Below are 21,280 nucleotides of genomic sequence, written 5' to 3' on the forward strand. Positions count from 1 at the left end.
TCAAATTCTGCCTACCACAACTACCACTAATAACAGATATCGCTTACCGTACACTTACACGTAATTCACGCAAAATATCTTATTTAATATCTCAGGGTTCAGAGCTCAAGCCAGGTGAAGAGGAATCTGCACAGGAGGAAAACCCAGCACACAGTGTGAGAACTCAGGCAAGGAGAGGAGGGCTTCTGGCCGGTGGACCAGCCCAGTCCAGGAGGATGGAGCCTGAGAGAGATGCGCTGGGCATATGCACGGGGGAAGGGGCAGCCATCTGCAGTGGTGATGGGAGATTTACAACATAGAGGGGTATTGCTCAAATAAGTAAATCTATTAGGGATAACGAACACCAGGTTTCTCATTGTCAGAAAGAGGGGTGACACATATGGAGTGGGCAAAAAGTAGAATGAACTCTATTGTGTTAGATTGCAATTTGATGTATCAGTGTGGACACATTATTTTTGATAGATGAGATAGAGGTGTAAACGTATGTGCATATACACATCCACACGTTTATATATTCTCCAGCTCTGTCACTAAGAGGACCTGATAGCAGTGACATTCAATGGCAATGATCACATCCAGCTCCAGATCCTGTCTTCCTAACAGTATTTACCCCTAAAGAAACGAGGCGCTGTAAGAGCCATCTGGGGCCACCATAACAAAATACCATAGACTGGGTGGCATAAAGAACAGAAACTTATTTTCTCACAGTTTTGGAAGCTAGAATTCCAAAACCCAGGTTCTAGTTGATTTGGTTTCTGGCAAGATCTCCCTCCATGGCTTAAAGACAGCCACCTGCTCACTACATCCCCACACGGCCTTTCCTGAGTAGTTGCACACTGGCGGGAGGGGTGGGGTGTGAGGCACACAGCAGAGAGAGAGCTCGCTGGTGCCTTTTCTTATAAAGACACTAACCCTGTCAGATCAGGGTCCCAGCCTTATGACCTCACTCAGTTACCTCCACAGAGGCCTCATCTCTAAATACAGCCACACTGTGGGCTGGGGCATCAACATATGAATCGAGAGACCACAAACATTCACTCCATAACAGATGCCTTCATGAAATGGCTGATTCCAGGGCTGGAGCACAGAGAGTACAAAACAAGTGGCAACATCTTATTGTGTCAAAAAGAAAGGAAGTGCTCAGTGAATGATGGGGATGTGCCAAAAGGACATAGGACCCTTCCCTTAAGAGTGTGCTGGAATTAGGGACTTGTTCCCAAAGAACAGTGAGCAGGAAAAATAGTGTTATCAAGCAGTGATGGAGCAGACGCCACTAACATCACCAGGAGTAAATCAGTTCATGCCACGTGCCCGAGAGACGACGGCTATCAGAGTGTGCATCGCCTCTGTGGAATTCTTCCCCAAATTCCATAACCCTGATCTCTCATGGGAGAAACATCATACAAACCTAATTTGAGGGGCACTCTCAAAGATATCTGACCAAAACTGTCAAGGTCATGAAAAACGAAGACAGACTGAGAAACTGGTGAACGGAGATCAAGGAGGCACGACGCCTAAAGGCAACGTGGTGCCCTGGACTGGATCTCGGAACAGAAAAGGACACAAGCGAAAAAACTAAGACAGCCAAACAAAGTCCGCAGTCCACTTAATAACAACGTACCAACGTTAATTTCTTAGTCTTGACTAACGTCCCTGGGTCATGTGGGGAAACTGGGTAAAGAATCTGCGGAAACTCTATGTACTATCTTTGTTACTTTTTTTGTAAATCTAAAATTATGCCAAAATAAAAAAAAAAGAGGACACAGGAGCCAGCTTGAAGCAGCTCCCAATACCCAAATCAAAAACAATTTAAGCATCAAAATAAATAATCACAGTAATAGAGTACAACCCACTGAACAAAGGAAACCATGAGCCTATTTCTTATATAAATTAATAAATGAATAAATTGAACGCTTGAAAGGGAATAGAATATTTACAGTCTTAACTATCTCCCCTCAAAATCCTTATTAATTCCAAAGGGAAAAACTTTGCCTGGAGAAGCCTAGCAGATAAGACTTTAATAAAACTCAACCAAAGTGATCAAAGTTAGCTTTATCAACAAGGGGACGGATCTAAAATGTGAACGTTCTCTGATATTCCAGCCAAGCACACACAACTTGAATCTAATCATGGAGAGACATCAGACAAACCTAAATTGAAGGACGTTCTATAATGTAACTGGCCTGTAATCTTCAAAAGGGTCAAGGTCATAAAAGTCAAGGAAAGACTGGGGAGTTATCCTAGGCTGAAGATGACAAGAGAAACACGACAACAAAACGCAGTATGTGTTTCTGAACCGGATACTTCCACTGTAGGGCATATTAACGGGACAACTGACAAAACTCAAATGCAATCTGAGGATTAGACGGCAGTATTCTGACTCTGATGGCAGTAATGGGGTTATGTTGGAGAATGTCCAAATTTGTAGGAAATACACAATAAAGTACTTGGGTGGGAGAGCATCAGCTCAGTACTCACTCTCAAACAGTCCAGGAAAAAAACGCTCTTTGTATTGTACTTACAATTGTTCTGTAAGCTTGAGATTATCTCAAAATTTAAAACTTTCCAAATTCCCAAGTCCTTGTTTATCGCCATTACTTCTACTCTAGATCAAGCTGTAAAAAGACCCACAAGGTACAAAGTCAGAGAAATGGAGACTAATCTGGAATCAAAAGCAAGCAGTCATGCTTTTAGGTAACAGAAAATCCAAAGTCCAGGAAATAAAGGCGAGCAGGTAATTGCTGTGGTGGGCGAGGAGAGAGATAAAAACCAGCTGGCTGGGGCAAAGGGTGCGGCAGGGCTGGGCGGCAGGAGGTGGCGTTGGGCGGGGCTGGGCAGGAGCGGGTGGCACCAAGAGAGGCAAAGGATAGCGTACAAATACAGGCTCAAACTCAGTAAACTCTAACACGGTTTTGGCAGTCAGGTGGTAACAAACACTCAACAGAAGGCTTCAAACACCCAAAGAAAATGCCCCAGCATAGGGAAGACGGAAATAAGTTCACAAATCTAAAGACAACGATAGCAAATAGGCACAAAATTAAGCACCAAATGCCTAGAAAACAAGTTAAGGGACTCCCAAATCTAATAAGAGAGAGAAACTTTTTTCTTAGCAATAAATACTTATCATGAGGCACACTGAACACCACAATAGACAACAGTCTTGACATGTTTTAAAGAGAAACATTCTTCGTATCCATCTTGGACTTTCAATAGATGTTAAGGGGGAATATTATACTGCAGCTCCTGGTAAACCTCTTAAGAATAAACTGTTTTGAGCATCCACTCTGCACCAGGCACGGTACCGAAAGAGTCAGTCACGTGTCGCTGGGTGGCCAGGGGACCACGAGCTTGTACATCAAACAGGAAGTGACGCAGCTGACTTTTTAGATAGAAAATTAAGAAGCCTGATTTATAACCTTGTCCAGATGGAGAATCATGCCACGTATGCAGAAACGGGCCCTCAGAAGTTCCCGAAGAAAACCCTTCTCAAGCCGTAGCTTTGGGTCTGCTCCGGTGGTCCGCACTCAGCTAAAGACCCAAAGGCAGGATCAAAATTTCACTGGCCTGGAAAGGCGCTTCTCAATCTGCGTCTGCCATCCCCAGTGAGATCAGGGGTAAATTACATGAGACCCATCATCCCTTGAAATTACATGCAAATTTTTGTGTGCCTATGAATATGAGCACATTTTTGGAGAGAAGGTTATAGCTTCCAACTTACTCATGAGCCATAAACAGTTGACTGATTGAATAATTATATGTGAATGGAGTGAGTTCACTGCCGAGAAAGCTAACAGTTTCATGAGGCAAAATTTGTTCATCTTACAAACCAATCCTGAGTTTGCCGGCCACAACAGAAGTTAATAGAAGTACATTTAGAACAAAGTAGCTGAGGAGTCCCCTTCTGTTTTAAATTTCCCTCAGAGCCATGTGTCAGGTTCTAGGTTAAACACCAGCGATACAAAGGTAAATATTACATGATCCCTGTCCTTTGAACCACTGACAAGACAGCGTGTGTGGAGGGGAATTACAATTATCACACAATACAGGATAAGAGTATGAGCTTTGGAATCAGACACATTAGTTTTTCTCCACTCTACCACTCACTGGCTGAATGACCTTAGGCAAATTGCCTGACATTAATTTTGCATCTGTTTCCCTATCAATAAAATGGGAATAAGAAATCCTGATCTCTTTTACAGCCTTGAAATGAGAACTAAATATGATGTCAACGAAGCACAACACACAGTGCCTGGCAACAGTAAGCACTCGATAGACAGGGGTTGTTACTGTTATTATAGATGCCCAGGGGAAAGAGACACTTGTTCCAGCTGAAGGATCATAGGGAGAGCTCAATAAGACAACCATGCTCCATTCCGGGAGCCACATTCTAAGAGATCAATGACCAACAGGTAGTGGTGAGTGTTCAGAGAAAAATCAATAAGATGCCAAGGAGACTCAGACTCGTGTCCTAGAAATGAGTGGTGTGAAGGAACTGAAGTTAAAAGTTAAAAAGAGAATGCCATAAATTCTCTATAGTGCTGGTGGGGAGAATGTGGATCAAAAAAATTAAAATTTCAGGGAAATAAATTTTACATATTCAATAAAATAAAACACTTATAACAAAGAAGGTTATCTGAAGCTGGAGAAGGATACCTTACAGAGCAGTGATCTCCTCGAAACTAAAGGTGGTAAAAGTGTGCTAGAATTCATGTGTTGAGGACTCTGTAAATATAGTCATATATCCATATATTAAGGAAAAGGATTAGATAAAATATCTTCTACCACCCTTTCCAATACTGAGATTTTATGTTTTTTAATTAAAATTCTATAAGAGTGGGGCTGGCCCCATTGTGTAGTGGTTAGAGCTCAGTGTACTCTACTTTAGCCCGGGGTTCATGGGTTCAGATCCCAGGCGTGGACCTACATCACTCATCAGCCATGCTGTGGCAGCAACCCACATACAAAATAGAGGAAGGGTGGCACAGATGTTATCTCAGGGCTAATCTTCCTCAAGGAAAAAAAGAGGAAGATTAACAACAGACATCAGCTCAGGGTGAATCTTCCTCAGCAAAATAAAAAACATACTTTGATATAAAAAAATTCTATATTAGTTAGGATACTATTGGTTGGTAGTAACCTAAGACCCAACCTGAAATCAATGAAACAATAAAAGAAATGTAATGGCTGGCATAACTATGAAATCCAGAGGTAAGTCAAGTTTCAGATATGGTTTGATCAGGGCTCCAGCTCATCTTCTCTACTTTTTCTTTCCAAGTCAGTCCTCCTTTGGATGTCTGCTCTGTCCCCAGACTGTCAGCTGTAATCAGGACAATATGTTCTTGCATTCATATCCAGTGGGAAGAGAATCACTTACCTTAACAAGCAAACAAAAGTCCTAAGCTTCTCTCCTATACTAGCCTGGAATAATCACTGTGGCCAAGGGACTACCATGTACTGACTGGCTTGGGTCCAGGTTACCGCCCATCCTTTAACCCATTCCAATGGCAAAAGGGAAGAATCTGTTTGTTGGTTAACGTCACCCCAACAGATGGGGATAGAGATCAAACCCGCCTAAACCACACAGTTGCTAAATAATGAGGGAGGGTAGGTTCTCAAAGGAAAACCTGGGTGCTATTAGGAAAGATAAGAAGAATCGAGACTGGGTAGGCAACAGCATCAGGATCTCAGCAAGAAGCAGATGGCACGTTCAAAAACTAAGTAATTGGATAGAATTTCTTTAAGAGACTATCTACAAAGGCTTAAAGAAAGCCTATGGTTAGCAACAGTGCCCTACAACCCCCAGGGCTAAGGAGACAAGGGAACGATGATTATGACAACCGACAGCACCCAGTTGCATGGAGACAGCCACCAGAAAGAAAATGCGACCTTTGAAAGAGAAAACAGCCAACCCGAGGTAACCTGGTAGAGGGGCAGCTGAGTGAATCAATGCCCCAATCTCTCTCTCCTCCACCCTCGATCTCCCCCAGTGGCTCTGGCCAAATGCGACCAGAAGCCAGAGGATGGGAGAGGCCTGCTATTGCAACCCACAGTCCAGGCAAGCCTCCCGGGACACAGAGCAGGTGGGAAGGGTGGAGACAGATCTGGAGGAACAAACGGGAGACATTCAGTACACGATCCCGGACGGTCCTCCGCAGATAATCACGAGCCAAAATATACAATACGGACAAGCGTCCCAGGAGGTCTGATTTTCCCACTTCTCACCTACTAGCCCTCTCTGTGCACTCTCCCCTTAGAGCAAGGCAGTTGTCTCTTTATGCAAACAAAATAGAAACAGAGCCAGGGTTTTGGATAAGCAACTATAGAATCTTTAAATATATAGATAATTTTGTTTATAAAATTTACATTTAACATTCTTTCATTTGACTGTTTCTGCTGGGCTAAGTAGAGCTAAGCATAAAGCTCTTGCCCATAGATAAGAAATGGGCCCTGGCAGCCCTTCAGGGCCACTGGCTATAAGGCAGGTAAGATAAAGTGCACATGAATGAAGGGACAAACTCAGGGGGTTAGCGATAGGGACCCCTTTGTAGCAGGAGCCTTCCATCAGAGTTACCTCATCTGATGCGTCCCTGATCTTCTGAACCTTGTTTATTTCAAGAGCAATTCCCCTAAATGCAACTCCTCCCTGAGAGGCTGACACGAGACACAGGTGCAGCCGTCAACGATGTGCGCTGGGAGAGCCTCTGCTCCTGAACAAAGCTGATTAGATGTTATTGTGCTGTTAAATCTCACGCCTCAGATGCATCATAGCTGAAACAGGTGGTAAAATGCTGCCCAGCAAAACTAAACACCGTCTCCCATATTTTTCCTACAGGAAAACAGCCTGAAAGTCCAAAAAATAACTTATAAGCATAATCCATTCATTAGGAAGAGGTCTACAAGCCACCGGAGACTTCCCTGGCCTGCTTGCTGACACCCAACATTGGGATGCTAACCACCAAGTGCTCCTCAAGTGTGTCTTCAAGCAGAGAACAGCATTGCCGAAACACGCGTCAAGACTTTCCACTAAGACTAGAAACTTACCAAGCCAGCGGCGCCCCGGAAATCTAGAAGTGTATTTCTCTAGCAGCTTTCAGTGTTCTTGTTACACTGGGACTAGGATAACAAAATACACGGAAAAGAAGTAGAACCCACAATTCAATTCTGATTAACTACATTAGAAGAGAAAACGTAACGGATAAGTTTTAAGTAGTATAAACTACACTAAGAAAAGTAACCTTCGGAAGTAAGCAAAATGGCATTAACGATGAGAAAAAGAATAATTTCAAAATGTGAAAATACCTCAGTATTGTCAACAAAAAGTGAACAGCAGCCCTGTTTTAAAAAGAGGCAATAATTACTCCATATGTTGTTAGAGAAAAATAATGTATATTTTAAAATCCCACACAAATTTAAATTTTGTGTTAACACAAAGTATACGAGAAAATTCTATTGGTGTCTGACTAACATAAAAGAAAAATTGGAATAAGTAGTTTTCAAAAAGAAAACCAATCAGAGTTCCCTACATCTGGTGGTGTTATTCTAAAAGTGCTTAGCTGATAACCCTGTGCTTTCAAATGGGCCTCCGTGAATTAACCATCAAGTTTCTCAATTAACCACCATAACAGAGCACTTCACAGCAGAGTCAATAACACCCAAAGTGAAACAATAGGATGTTTCTTCCATTATTGATCCAGCTGTCAGCCCTAAGCACTTCACATTTTCTTCTAATTACACAGTAAAATCTCCTTCAGATTTTAAAATAAATACAACCACAACAAAACACATGTACACACATATGACATGTAACAAAAAACTAAGCAAACTCAAATTATACAGGAAAGAAATGCCACTGCTTTCCCCATGTTGGAACTCCAGCAACAATGCTATTGAAACAGAACTAGGTTAACCACAAAATATAAACAATTTATAGAAATGCAATAAAAAACACATATTAGGTCATTACCTTAACTAATCGAAATTCTAAATTCAGAGTTGCAAAAGACTATTCACATACATACACACACACAACGGCTATTACTAAGAACCAGCGTTCACAACATTGTTATTCACTATAAATAATTATAATAATTATTATTCACAATAAATTAATCACTATAATTACATTCCAAAACACTAACATTCAAAGATACAACTATAAATATCCAAATCACAGTGGCAGGAAGTACTTGGGGATGTAGGTAGTTTGATAAAACTAGAATCCAATGCAGGACTAATAAGAAATGAGACTGGAGAGGCTGGCTGGGTGGCCCAGTGGTTAAGTGTGCACGCTCTGCTTCGGCGGCCCGGGGTTCGCCGGTTCAGATCCTGGGTGCAGACATGGCACCGCTTGGCAAGCCATACTGTGGTAGGCGTCCCACATATAAAGTAGAGGAAGATGGGCACAGATGTTAGCTCAGGGCCAGCCTTCCTCAGTAAAAAGAGGAGGATTGGCAGCAGATGTTAGCTCAGGGCTAATCTTCCTCAGAAAAAAAAAGAAAAAAAAAAAGAAATGAGACTGGAAATGTAGACAGAAGCCAAGTCACAAAAACATTTCTATCCTAGCATCTGCTTTTTAAACTGAGGTCTGAAGACTCCAAGTTGATAAACGAGTATGGAAAAATCATAGGATAAATATGGTGCATCTTCCATAAGTGTCAAGTTTGCGACAAAAAATTGAGAGACTTAAACTTCAACAAGTTTAAGTCACTGTTTTTACATTAAACCAAATTTACTAATAGAACATAATATGAATTTTTCAGACAGAACAGGGAGGTTCAAAGCAATTCTACTCTTGCAGGACGCAAATTCAGGTTCACTACTCCTTCCAACTGGAGGAAAAGAGCCAAGGGGAGGGACCACCTGGGGAAGAGTGTGAGAGGTGCTGCTGCGGACGTGGAGCCAGAGACTTTCATTTTTAAGTAGGAGAGTGACACAAGCAGACTTGTGCTCTGGGAAGCAGTAAGCAAGACAAGCTAAAACATAAGGGACAGGACAAAGATGAGGGTGGTGACAAACAGAAAAGTTGCAATAGTCTGCGCAAGAGATGAAGACGACACGAACCCAAGTTGAGGCCATGAAGACAGAGGGCTGGGAGGACTCGAGCAAGCGTGGGGGCCGACCAGACCGCGCCTGCTGGCCACACGGTACCCTTGCAGTGCGCCAGCTTCCGAGAACTTATGAGCATAAGGATGTTCATATTCTCAGAGCTAGTGTCTCTGTCAGGTATTTGATACAGGGACCTTCAAAAGCCCCCACTTAAATGTAAGACTTCCAGAGTGCCTTCTAATCATAGGAAGTGTAAAGTTGTGGAACCCTATTGGAAATGTTTTACCAAAAATTAAACAAAATTTGAGTAAGATTTGTGAAAACTATGCTTAACAAAGAAAATATCCATGTTTTCAAAAATGTTGAAAAAAATGACGAGGCTCCTACTAATCGGTGACCGACGCAGCTTTGCTGGAGACACAACCATACAGTTTGGGAATCAGAGTTAGCAATGGCGTTTATCCTTCACGCGATATTCCAGAAAAAAATGCATCAACACAGAAGACTCTTCTAGGAAAGAACAAGAATTCAAGTGTTTAAGATATCTGATTACTTAACAACTGAACACAAAGTCATAACTTTTTTTAACTATGTTAGTCATAAGGAGCAAATACGTAGTTTAGCCAGGTGATAGCTGCTAAAAGGCACAAAGTAAAATTAAAATTAAACCTTCATCAGTAAATTGACAGTAAAATGCAGCCACTAAGAAAAAACAGACATTAGCATTGTTAAAGGAAATAAAAGATAAAAATACAAAATATCCTTGCAGAATATATTCACGAAAACATTACAATCTGAGAAAAAGTAGATGTAAATGTTAATTTTATTGGACCAATAAGAATAGTAATTCTCAATCTAAATAATCTAAAGAAAAGCGTGTCTTTTCATTGCTTTTAGAAATGAGCATACTTTGGTCTATTCTATTTATTTATGTAGCACAGACCACTGATAGTTAACAATACAATTGTGATCAGAAAACTAGCAAAGGGACAAGTCTGGAAGATGATAGGGGAAAAAAATACTACTCGCACAAATGCTATCTGTAATCAAACACTGATCAGCTTAGATTTTAAAACTAAACATCAGAAATTTTAAAAACATTTTATTATGGAAATCACTATAGAAAAAAAAATCAACGCTAGAGCAAGTCTGGAAACTATTCTCCAGGTCCTAAAAACCTTTTTGCTTTTAGATGAAACTCTTCAGTTCTCAAAAACCATGGCACAAGAATTTACCTTAACATAAAAATTTAAGATACTTTCCTTGCCAGTAAAAGACTCATCTAGACAGACAGGTCTTATCCCAATTTTATTCGACAGTTCATGCCTGCTCCCTTACAGAAAACCATAAGATTTAGGCTAAACATAAATTCATAACAGAGACAGAATATCTCAAAAATACAAATCAGTGTAACTCTCACAAAACCTCTGTCCATCACTAACACCAGGTAATGAAAACTGTTCCTTTTATTAGACCCTTTGATAAGTTTTTTCACGTCTCTTGAGAAGGGAAATGAGAAAGATACCAACAGCAAAGCAACAACAGACAGCCTGTCTAGAATTTTGGGTATAAATATTTTTAGAATTACCGCAAGGAAATGTGATAAGAAAAATAGTCGACATTCTTACAAATGAAACCAAGAGACCTCTCCGTCTCTCTTGTCCTAGATTATCTACACACAGAGTTGCTATTTCCTCAACTTGCTTTTTTAAATGCCATCTGCCAATTCCAAGCCACCTCCTCCTGAGCTCTCTCTATTTGCATGGGCAGGAGAAAGTGGTTTCTATGAAATCAGTCCATTGCAGGTGTCCTTACAGGTTGCATCACAAAACATTACGACCTGATGGGAAGTAGACAAGGATGCAAAGAGCTGAAAGAGGGGTGAGATACACAATACTAACAGAGACTTCTTTGCTTTACTTTTTGAAACAAAATGGCCCCTCATGCATATGGGTTATAAGGTTACCTGCTCGCATTTACTGTGAGTGGCTATGTAAGGTCTAATGACATAGGAATGAGGTGTTGGTCTCATTATTTTATGGATCTTAGGGAAGAATGCCCTGCAGTTATCAAAGGCCAGCCCTCTGCAAGTCCATGCACCCTGTTACAGGAGGAACTACATGAATTCACCCAAATCTGCAACTACCAGCACAGCCCACACACACCCCCGCCCCCCCCCCCACAAACTACCTAAATTCAAGTTCTAAGTGAGATATACGTGAACGTGCAGACAATTCAGAAACCCTAAAGAATAAAAAAACAAACGTCTCACTTTTTGGTAAAACAAAAATACTTATGCATACATACGCCCAGGAAAAGAAAGATAACATCCCACGTTAACAATGGTGATCTTTAAGCGTCGAAAATGCAGGTGACTTCTCTTTCCCCCTTGGCGCCTCTCTGTCTTTTCTTGCTTTCCTACAATGAGCGTGTAACTTTGGCAATCAAGGGGAAAAGTCAAATAGATGCAGAGCTTCTAATCTGAAAGCAACAGTTAATCCGGATCAGAGAGACAGAGCGGCCGTCTTGGAGCCTCTCCGACTCTGGGAGTTCGCCCCCCGCAGTCCTCGCCCGCCGCGCCGGCCGCCAGGCCCCCGGGTGCAGGGAGCGCCCTCCACGCCGGCCGCGCACGCGGAGCCCACGGAGCTGTTTCATACAAACTTGGGCAAGCGCTTCGGCGGCAGCAAAACGCACTCCCAGCTCACCCGTGACCCCGCCCCCATGGCACACTCAGGTCCCCAGGACCCCGAGGGGGACCCCCGCCCCTCTCACCGGGCTCCCCAAGACTTGGGCCCCCAAATCTGTGCTGCCCAGCTCACCTCCCCTCTCCTCCCCCTCCAGCTGCCCCGACCCCCTCCCCCGGACACACCCCTGGGCCACCGGGGCAGGAAGGAGAGGACCGGACCTCCAGGCAGCCGCCCCGGATTCCCAGGGCTCTGGACAACCCGCTTCGCAGCCCGGAGCCTCCGTTTCCTAATCTGCCACCCTCGCAGGGGGCACCGCCGTGCAAAAGCGACCGAGCGTGCTCCTAACTCTGCCGCGACCCCTCCGCCCCCGCCCGCTGCACGCTGGCCCCTCGGGGCGGCGTCCCTCGGCGCCCCGCGCCCGGTCCGCGCACCTGGCAGCTGCTGTCCTGGGGCAGGTTCTTCACCAGGATTTTCCTGCGGTTGCTCAGCTCCCGGCGCATCCGCTGCAGCCGCGCCGCCACCTCCTCGGGGTGCAGGGCGGCGGGCGCGGGGCCGCGGGCGTCCTCGTGCGCCCCGGCCGCCCGCCCGGCCCCCGGCCCCGGCCCCGCCGCGCCGCCCAGGCCCGCGCCCCGCTCGCCGCCGCCGTCTCCCGCCGCCGCCGCCATCTTCCGGGCGCCCCGCGGCTGCGGGCTCCTCGGGAGGGAGGCTCGGGGGAAGCGGGGCGAGGGGCGGGGGAGGCGGCGGGCCGAGGGGCGGCGCCGCGGGCGGGCGGGCGGAAACCTGAGCGCCGGCGGGAGCGGCCACCGCCGCGGCTCCCGGCCCCGCCCCGCGCGCCCGCCCGCGGCACCTGTGCGGGCGCCCCCGCCGGCCCGGACGCCCGGCCCGCTCTGCGGATGCGCCCCGGGGCGGCGGCTTCCGGGGCCTCGAGCCCGGGCCCCCGGCACCCCCAGGCCCCCCCCACGTGACGCCCCCGCGGTCCCCGGGCTCCCCTCGGAACTCCTGCAGACGCGAGCTCGGGCCCCCCAAACCCCGGGGGGCGCTCTGTGCTCGAGATGGGCGCATCTGGCAGGGAAGTTTGAGTTTACGGGGAAAGATACAATTTGAGATTTTCTAGGGAGCACAAAGAGAGATCTTCTGGCGGAAATTTTATGTATTTGGAATAACCTGATCGCAAAGTATTTTCCTAGCTGTGTATGGGGTGGGAGAAAGCCTGCGCCCTTCACCCGTCCCCGCAGGCCCTGTGGTACCGTTCCTGACATGTAAATCCTGGAGGGGTGCACATGCAACATAGAAAGCGAGGCCGGAACAAAGACTGAAATGGAAGAGGAGCTGCGGCGGAGGGCTGGAGAATTCGCCGCTTGGAACATTGTTTTAATTGAAACTTGGAGGGAGTGTTACATTGCAGAACTATACTTACTCGGAGTGATGTTATCAGATCAGACAATGTGGCAGCCTGTGACTGGCACGAGCCCAAATGACTATCAGCAGAGAGAAGCATGCATCTTAACTAAGTATGTGGCATGCAAACACACTCACGAAAAAAAGCCGGTTTAACACCAGTATTATTCCATTAGGGGGAAATATTTTAAATAAACGTAACCAAGAAATAAAAACAAGGGACTGAAAAAAAGACTATGTATTCAGTACTTACACTGTGCCCCCCACATGTTTCTAAATACTTTACATCGATTTCGTTTACTCTTCACAATAATCCAGGTTTATTTTAGATTCTATTTTCCTCACTCTACGCATGGAGAAATGGAGTTTGGTATGCTCAGTTCTAAAGCCCAATGCTCTGAATAATATAAAAAGATTCACCTGTAATCCTGAACTCATGACTGCTAATATTCCTGAATTTATTCTCTGCCAGTAGATACTTGTATCATTAAAATGCTTCCGCGGTGCAGCCCTGTTTAGGCAGCACTATCCCCAACAGCCAAAGGGTGGAAGTAACCCAAAGGTCCATCTACCAATGAACAGATATGCAAATTTCTAGTACATACACACAATGGAATATTATTCGGCCGTAAAAAAGAATAAAGTACCCCTGTAAGGCAGAGGACCCTCCAAAACATTGTGGTAAGTGAAGGAAGCCAGGCACAAAGGTCACATGTTGCATGATTCCATTTATATGAAATATCCAGAAGAAGTAAATCCCTAGAGACAGACACAAATTGGCGATTACCAGAGATTGAGGGAGGAGAGAAAGGGAAGCAACTGATTACTCCCTACGGGTTTCCTTTTGGGGTGATGAAAATGTTTTGGAATCAGACAGAGGTGGCAGTTGACAAATCAAGTGAATATACTAGTCACTGAATTGTTCACTGTAAAATGATTACGTTATGTGAAGTTCATCTCATAAAAAAGAATTTGTAATGATATCTTGCAGTTTACAGCTTTGTTACCTGCTTTTTACAGTGTATTTTCTGCGCCTCTTTCTTTGCCAATATAATGGAACATCATTATTTTTCATGGCTGCATATTATTCTATTGTGAGAAGTACCCATAATTTACATCATTAATCTCCCAGGATTCGACATTTTCATCTGTTGTAAACAACACTGAGATTAATATCTTTGTGTTTATATTCACAGATTCTTAATTTTTCCAAAAAATAAAGAACTAGAAGCAAAATTTCTTCGTCAAAGAATAAGTATATTTAAAGATTTTGGCCGCACTTCCGAACTCCCTTGCTCAGTTTTCCCTACCACAGACATTGTCAGAGAGTGCATATTTTCCTGCTTCAGCCGTGATAATTTGGTATCAAAACAATATCTCATTTTGGTTTTAAATTTTATTCCTTTGATTGAAAAGTTATGAGTTTTAAACTCCGATAAAGCCCTCTTTTGTACAGCTGAGAGACTTCGAGAAGATTATTCTTTAAAGCGGGAAAGAAGCGTGAAGAGCCCCAGCACATCCTCTGACCCTGAATCACTCATTAAGTTTGAGAACATACAGTTATCCAAATGAGTACCGTCGTCTTGATAAACCTGTATTCGGTGTCTCTTATCTGTTAGGCAATATACATAAAGGCACTAAGAATAAACAAATGATTTAATAGAGCTCCTGGAAGATAGGGGCTCCGTCTCGTTGGAAGAAAATTATACAATAATTATAATTAAAAGTGATAAATATGCAAATAGAAACATCAGGAGCAGCCCTGCAAAACAGTGATCTAAGTTTAATTTTAGTGATGTTGCTTTTGCTGAAATATTCTTCAAACTGCCTTTTTGGTATTGACTTTAGAATCTACGGCAAATTCTTCTGCATAGTTTCTGTGGTAGTAAATGTTAGAGATGGGTTTGACTTTTGGAAATAATTAAATGTTATTTGAAGCCAAGTCTGGTGAATGAATTGGGTGTTGATTATGCTCTTGGCATTATGATTATGTAACTGGAGTTTTGGGCCCCAAGTGGGACCTGATTACAGTGTTATCAAGTTATTAAACCAATTTTATTCAGTGGCTGCTTGGACTTGATTCTCCTCTTTGAACAATATTGCTGTGTCCTGTAGGGCAGTGACTTTCAAACTTTTTTGATCCAATCCAGTGGGAAATAAGTACCACAGTGGGAAATATATTTTATATCGCAACCTCATAAACAAACATGCATACAGTTGAAACAAAGATTGCATAGATCGACATACCCTTACCTGAGGCAGCACACTCTAGTGTTTTCTATCCTATTCCATTTTTGTTAAAAAAAAATCACTGTGGTGACACTAAATTGATTTCATGTGCCACTAATGAGTCGTTCCTCACATTTTGTTAAACACCGCTCTAGGTGTCAAATCACCTATCTTTCCTCATTGTTTTGGCTCAACTGTATTTATTCAAGGAATTCAGGGAAGTGATAGAACCTACTGCTTTTAAATTATTTAACTGAATTGATTATTATTACCACATAAAAGAAGTGGATGGAAACTGCAAAGACTTGGAAATGCTACCACAATTCTGAAGAGTTCGTCTCATTCCAGGTTTTAGTCTGACTCTTTAAATAGCAGCTTCTGTGGTGAACTAAAGGAACATTCTAATCTGAACCCGAAGTGGAGTGCAATTATCAAGCTGCAGTGTATTTGCCAATACCCACAGGTAATTATCATGGTCTATGTAATTACTTTGTTCTTAAAACATGAGCCATGTGCTCACTTTGCCTTTATTTTTAAAAATATTGGTGGTTAATTGTTGGGTTTTTTTCTTTTTTTTTTTTTTAAGGAGTATTAGCCCTGAGCTAACTGCTGCCAATCCTCCTCTTTTTGCTGAGGAAGACTGGCCCTGAGCTAACATGTGTGCCCATCTTCCTCTACTCTATATGTGGGACGCCTACCATAGCATGGCGTGCCAAGCGGAGACATGCCCGCACGACAAGCGGAGACACGTCTGCACCAGGGATGCGAACCGGCAAACCCTGGGCCCCCCGAAGCGGAACGTGTGCACTTAACTGATGCGCCACCGGGCCGGCCCCAATTGTTGTGTACTTCTAAAGTTCTGCAATTGTGGAAATTGTTGGAGAAGTTTAATAAGTCTCAGTTTATAATGATAATAATACAGCCTCTTGTATCCAAGCGTTCTCATGCTTATATTATGATAATGTGGTGAAAACAAGTTAAATATATGAAAAGATTGTGTAAACTGTAAGAACGAGACACTCAGTTATCATTTATTCATTCAATGATATGTAGTGAGTGCCTGCAATGTGCCAGATACCATACAACACACCACATTTAATTGATTTTTGTTCAGAAATGTTCTTTTCCCTCAGGAAAGTAATTGCACGTCAGTAACTGCAAATTTGGCATGATAAATACTATGAATGAAGTACTCAATAGCACAGAGCGGTGTTGGTTTTGACTTAGTGGAAGCTATCATGATGAGCTGGGTTTTGAAGGACAACTAGGAGTTTTCTAGATAATAAGGGGCAAGTACAGAAACAAGGAACAGAAAGAGACCCAGAGGCATCACAGGGACGGGCATGTCCCTGAAATAATAAGTCTGGTGTTAATGAGGGCCGTGCTACTCTGGGGAGTGCAGAGGAAATAAACGGGAAAGGTAGCAGATGTCATTCCATTTTAAGGAGTTGATTCCATTTTAAGGCAATGCTTTCATATGGTATAAAAGGCAATCTCAGAGAGAAAAGGAATATCAGAGGCTCTTAGGCAGGGAAATGACACGATCAGATTTAGCTTTTTAAAAGATAATTCTGACAACAATGGAGAGAATCAATTTAGCAGGTCTTCTGTCATGGAGACCAATTAGAAACCTTTTGACACAGAGTAAAAACACTTGAGGGCTTATGCTGGAGTAGAATAATAACAATAACAAGTGTATTAAGTTTTGCATCGCTCACCTAAGCCTTTCTTCTTTGCTTCCTTTTTTCTTTACTTTACTTCACTTTAAACCCTATAATCAACCTGTGACGTGGCTAGTGCACACCTGTCTACCGATGAGGGATCAAAGGCAGAGAAGGTAACTTGTCTGAAGTCACACAGCAGGCAGGGGCCCCAGGAGTCCAGTGCAAATCCGCCAGCTTTTGCAGCCCAGGTGTGTGAACTTGTGTCCCTGTAGCTGGAGGAGGGGCTGGATCGGTGAGACTCTTCTCAGGGAAACACAGTGGAGCAAAGCAGAAGTGGGATATAGGAACAGAGGAAGCAGGATCCGGAGCTAAGATACCTGGATTCAATTCTGTGTAACTGGAGCAAGCTATTTAAAGCAGGAGAGAAGAATTCGCGTATGCTGAGCCTCAGACTCTTCATCTCTAAAGCAGATAACAGCACCCACAGGCTATTCTTAAAGGCTGTTATGAGGATTAGATGAGGTAATGTAGGTAAAGCGCTGAGTAGAGTGCTTAGCTCAAGGGCTAGAGAAAAAGGCAGTCGTAGTGATAATAGCAAATACTAATTATTTTTAAAAGGCTTGGTGACTTATGGATGTCAGCACAGGGAAGGAAGTTAAGGATGGTGTCATGGGTTCTATGAGAGCTCAGACAGGTGGTCATGCTGCAGCTGAAAGAGGCCACAGTTTGGGAAGTAAAGACACCAAACTCAGTTTAGGCATCTGAGCTTCAAATCCTGGGATGTGTGGGTAAAAATACCCAGTAGAGTGTCTAAAACTTGTAAGAGAACTAGGTGGTTCAAACGAGATTGGATGAGATCACCCAGACAGAGTTTGTAGATTGGAAGAAAAGCCAAGAAATAGGACCTTAGGGAACACCATCGAAAGGAGAGAGAGAGGAGGTATTTGGTAGTGCTGTTAAGACTCTGCTTACACTACTTATGTGCCCGGCCATCGAAAGAGAGCCAGGTGAAAATGGGAAGATGTCCGGCCAACACGCTTGAGTTACATTAGGCATCGCTCCCTGCGTTCTTATCTCCACTTGCCTTGGTGGCCGTCTCTGGCTCCTGGTCCTTGGCCACAGCTCTCTGTTACAGCTTCTGGCACATCCCCTGCTTGGCTTCTGTGTCTTCACAGTACTGACCTTGGTTGGTTTTTGGCTTCCTTCTTGGATCACAAGCCGAACGGACTCACCGCTCATTGCTTTCTGCTACTGACTTTGCATTCCATGAGACACCAGCTATAAAAGAAGCCCAAAATCAGAAAGAGAGAGAAAAAAAAAGGCTGGAAATGAACTCAAAGAGCAGCTTCAGAGAAGCCAGGGAAGCAAAATGTTTCAAGGAGAACGGTCCACTTGTCAATGCAGCAGAGGCACAGACGGAACGAGAGCTGGAGGAGGTCACTGCATCCGGCATCTGGGAAGCTCCCCGTGTCTTTGAATGAGAGCGACTTCACAACAGTGCCAGGGACAAGAGACAAATCTAGGAGAAAAATTGGTGGGATAAACTTTATGCCCTCCAATTTTCTCCATGAAGCAGAAGGAAGATCGCCCTTTGATAGGAGATTTTAGCAGGAAATTAAAATTTGTAGTCTGCACAGGTGACTCACATATGTTTAATTCTCCCAACCACTGTTTACCGTGGGTCTTGTTATCCCTGTGTTACACGTTAGGCAAGAGACATAATGACGTTAAGTCATGCAGCTAGTTCGAGGCAAATTTGGAACCCAAACCCAGGTCTATCTCCACATTCCTTGCTTTTCTTACTGCATTCAGGTTTAGAGTGGCCACGAAGGAGACTGTGAAAGTACTGACATAGTAAGAGTGGTGGTATAATAACCATTATTACTTATACATAAGTATATCATAGTGGTCATAATAGTGAGTAAAATGAATCATGATGGGGTGTTCTGCTGCTTAATATTTAACTGCAAGGAATAGCCTCCTATCTAATTTTATACCATAAAACAAAATTTTTGTGCCTATGAATACCCACAACTAAATCATGTTGCTTAATGCAAATGACTTTTCTCAGTTTCAGTTCAGCCACAAAGTATCATTTATAGCCTTTCCTTTTGTTGTCATATAAACCTATATTTAAAATATTTATAAGCTCTTATGATAATTCAAATTTATTTTTATTTCTAAAGTTATAAAAGATATTGTGAACGTCGTAAATGTGTAAACTGCAAACAATTCCCTTGAACCTTGAATTGTGTTAAATCATACAAAAGGAATTTTACACTTTGCCACTGAAGTTTAAATTCTTTTGGCACTCTGCTTCCGGAATTACAGAAGTCTAAGGAAGTAGTACACTTTCTATCAAAGATGCAGTTTTAAAAAATGGTAGCTATAAAATGATAGAAAAAGCCATGGAACAGGCAGCATGAATATCTGAAATGATGATGAAGTATAACCCAGCTATCTAGCAGGGAAATAAATCTGTTTTAAATTAAAAAGTTTTTGTGTAGAATGGAGGGACTTACCTTTTAAGCAAGGGACATTTACAAAATCATTTTGTTGAAAATCTTTTTAAAGTGTATGTATTAAGGAGTACATATTTACCTCATAAAACAGATGATGCTCAACCTGAATTATCCTTTTCGTGATAATTCCGGTAATAGAGTGATTGCCCTCTGGGTATATTGAGGACTATAGGATAATTTCCTCCTCCATTAAATGGCTCCATAAATCTATGCCTTTTTAATTCTTGTGTCTGCTTTTTATGGATTTTTTGTCTCCTTCCTTGTCAATGCTCATTTCTTGTGGCGGCCCCTGTGTTCGCACAGACTCCTTCATGCCTGTGGTAACATTAAACCAGGTCCACCCAACCCATCCACATGCAAATAAAGGTAAAATTTGCACATGCCCGCGCTTATTCTCCACAGAGCTCCTTGGCATGCTCCCATTCCATTTCCACCTGGCCTCCTGGTCTCGGCTTCTTTTCTTCCTGCTCCTGCCACTTAGACTTGATTGTGGAAGTGTTCCACTCAGCTCTTCCCTGAAGACATGTATGAGGCGTAGTTGGCCCACAGCTTCCAGTAGCTGCTGGACCTCCAGGTCTGCAGCATTCATTCTGAAGCCATTCTCCCCCCAGGAAGCTCCAGCCGTTAACTGAGCACAGTGCGGCCCCATAGTTGGGCCATTTCTGCCTGTCGCCAGATTCCTCTAGGGGCCAATCTCTGTTTGGGACCACCCCCCCCAGTTGCCTGGCCAAGACATTCTCAGAGCTGCACTGCAGCCTGTGGCTCTTTCTGCCCCATCCTCTCTCCTTCCTGCTCTCCTTTTGCAGGTGTCAGACCTGCTTTGTGGTGAAGACTCTCCTGCCCAGTCTTGCTCCCCTCCTCTTTACCCTTCACAGATGTTTCCCCAATACATCTTTTGCACATCTCATTTTGGCTTGGTGTCTGCTACCCAGAGGACCCAACTGACACAGTTGGTAGAAAATGGTCCAAGAAAGCTGGCGGTAAAATTGTGTTTAGAGACTGTTCATCCAAACTTGGCTGGCAAGTAGGACCTCATCCCAGCTGGAATGTGGGGAACCAATAGTCCCTGGCACAAGCTGGCCCCACGGTTGTTGAAGATTTCACTGGCGGTGACCTGGGAATGCGTCCTGTAGAGGGGAGCAGCTTTACTGTGTGACCATTTAGGCATTTGAAAGATATGGGGAGAATGATGCCTATAAGTATAGTAGCATTGGCTGGTTATTTCAAAGTTCTATTGATGCCCTGCAGAGGGATAATGAGAAACTGAGAAATAATGAAACAGTGAAAGGCATAGTGTGAGACAGAGAAAGCCCGTTTGACTTGAGGTGCTTTTGTGGAAAATGGGATTTAACACCATTGCAAGGATCTCCCTCTCCCCGCTCAGGGAATGAGGCAAACTCACCTTGGGGTGGCTCTTAGAAGCCTGGAAAAAAAGCCCATGCTGAAGAGGATGCCCTTCATGTCCAAGTTGCCACGGCAGATGGTGGGGGAAGGAATGAAGGGCTATGGAAGGAGTCTGCTGTGATGGCTTCATAAAGTGAGCCCCGAGGGCCCCCTGAGAGTTATGTTCCACCGTAGGGCCCAGAGAACACACCCTCTCCAAGGCCATCAGCAATGCACTGGTGAGAGGGCTACCGGCATCATTAAGAAGTCTAGTGGTGGCATTCCTTGCAGGCCAGGGAGAATGCTGTCACTGATTTGGGCTCATTAATACCAACAGGGATGACAGCACTCC

The 21,280-nt window shown here is 43.7% G+C and overlaps 1 protein-coding gene across 11 annotated transcripts in view; it reads right to left on the reverse strand.

Annotated features, from left to right (window-relative positions):
• RAVER2 (ribonucleoprotein, PTB binding 2) overlaps positions 1-12,562 on the reverse strand; it is a 93,668-nt gene extending 81,106 nt beyond the window's left edge. Inside the window, exon 1 of one of the 11 annotated variants that reach the window (XR_011532394.1) lies at positions 12,164-12,505. Coding sequence is in view for 6 of the 11 variants with exons in the window: in XM_070592057.1 (XP_070448158.1) it covers positions 12,164-12,397 (234 nt within the window). In the remaining 5 variants the exon portion in view is untranslated. Of the gene's footprint in view, positions 1-11,352; positions 11,851-12,163 lie in introns of those variants that run through there. The other 10 variants (XR_011532393.1, XM_070592057.1, XM_070592051.1 and 7 more) reach the window with 10 other exon arrangements.
• Positions 12,563-21,280: the final 8,718 nt, after the last annotated feature.

The sequence above is a fragment of the Equus przewalskii genome, chromosome 24 (assembly GCF_037783145.1).
Source record: "Equus przewalskii isolate Varuska chromosome 24, EquPr2, whole genome shotgun sequence".
Classification (NCBI taxonomy): domain Eukaryota; kingdom Metazoa; phylum Chordata; class Mammalia; order Perissodactyla; family Equidae; genus Equus; species Equus przewalskii.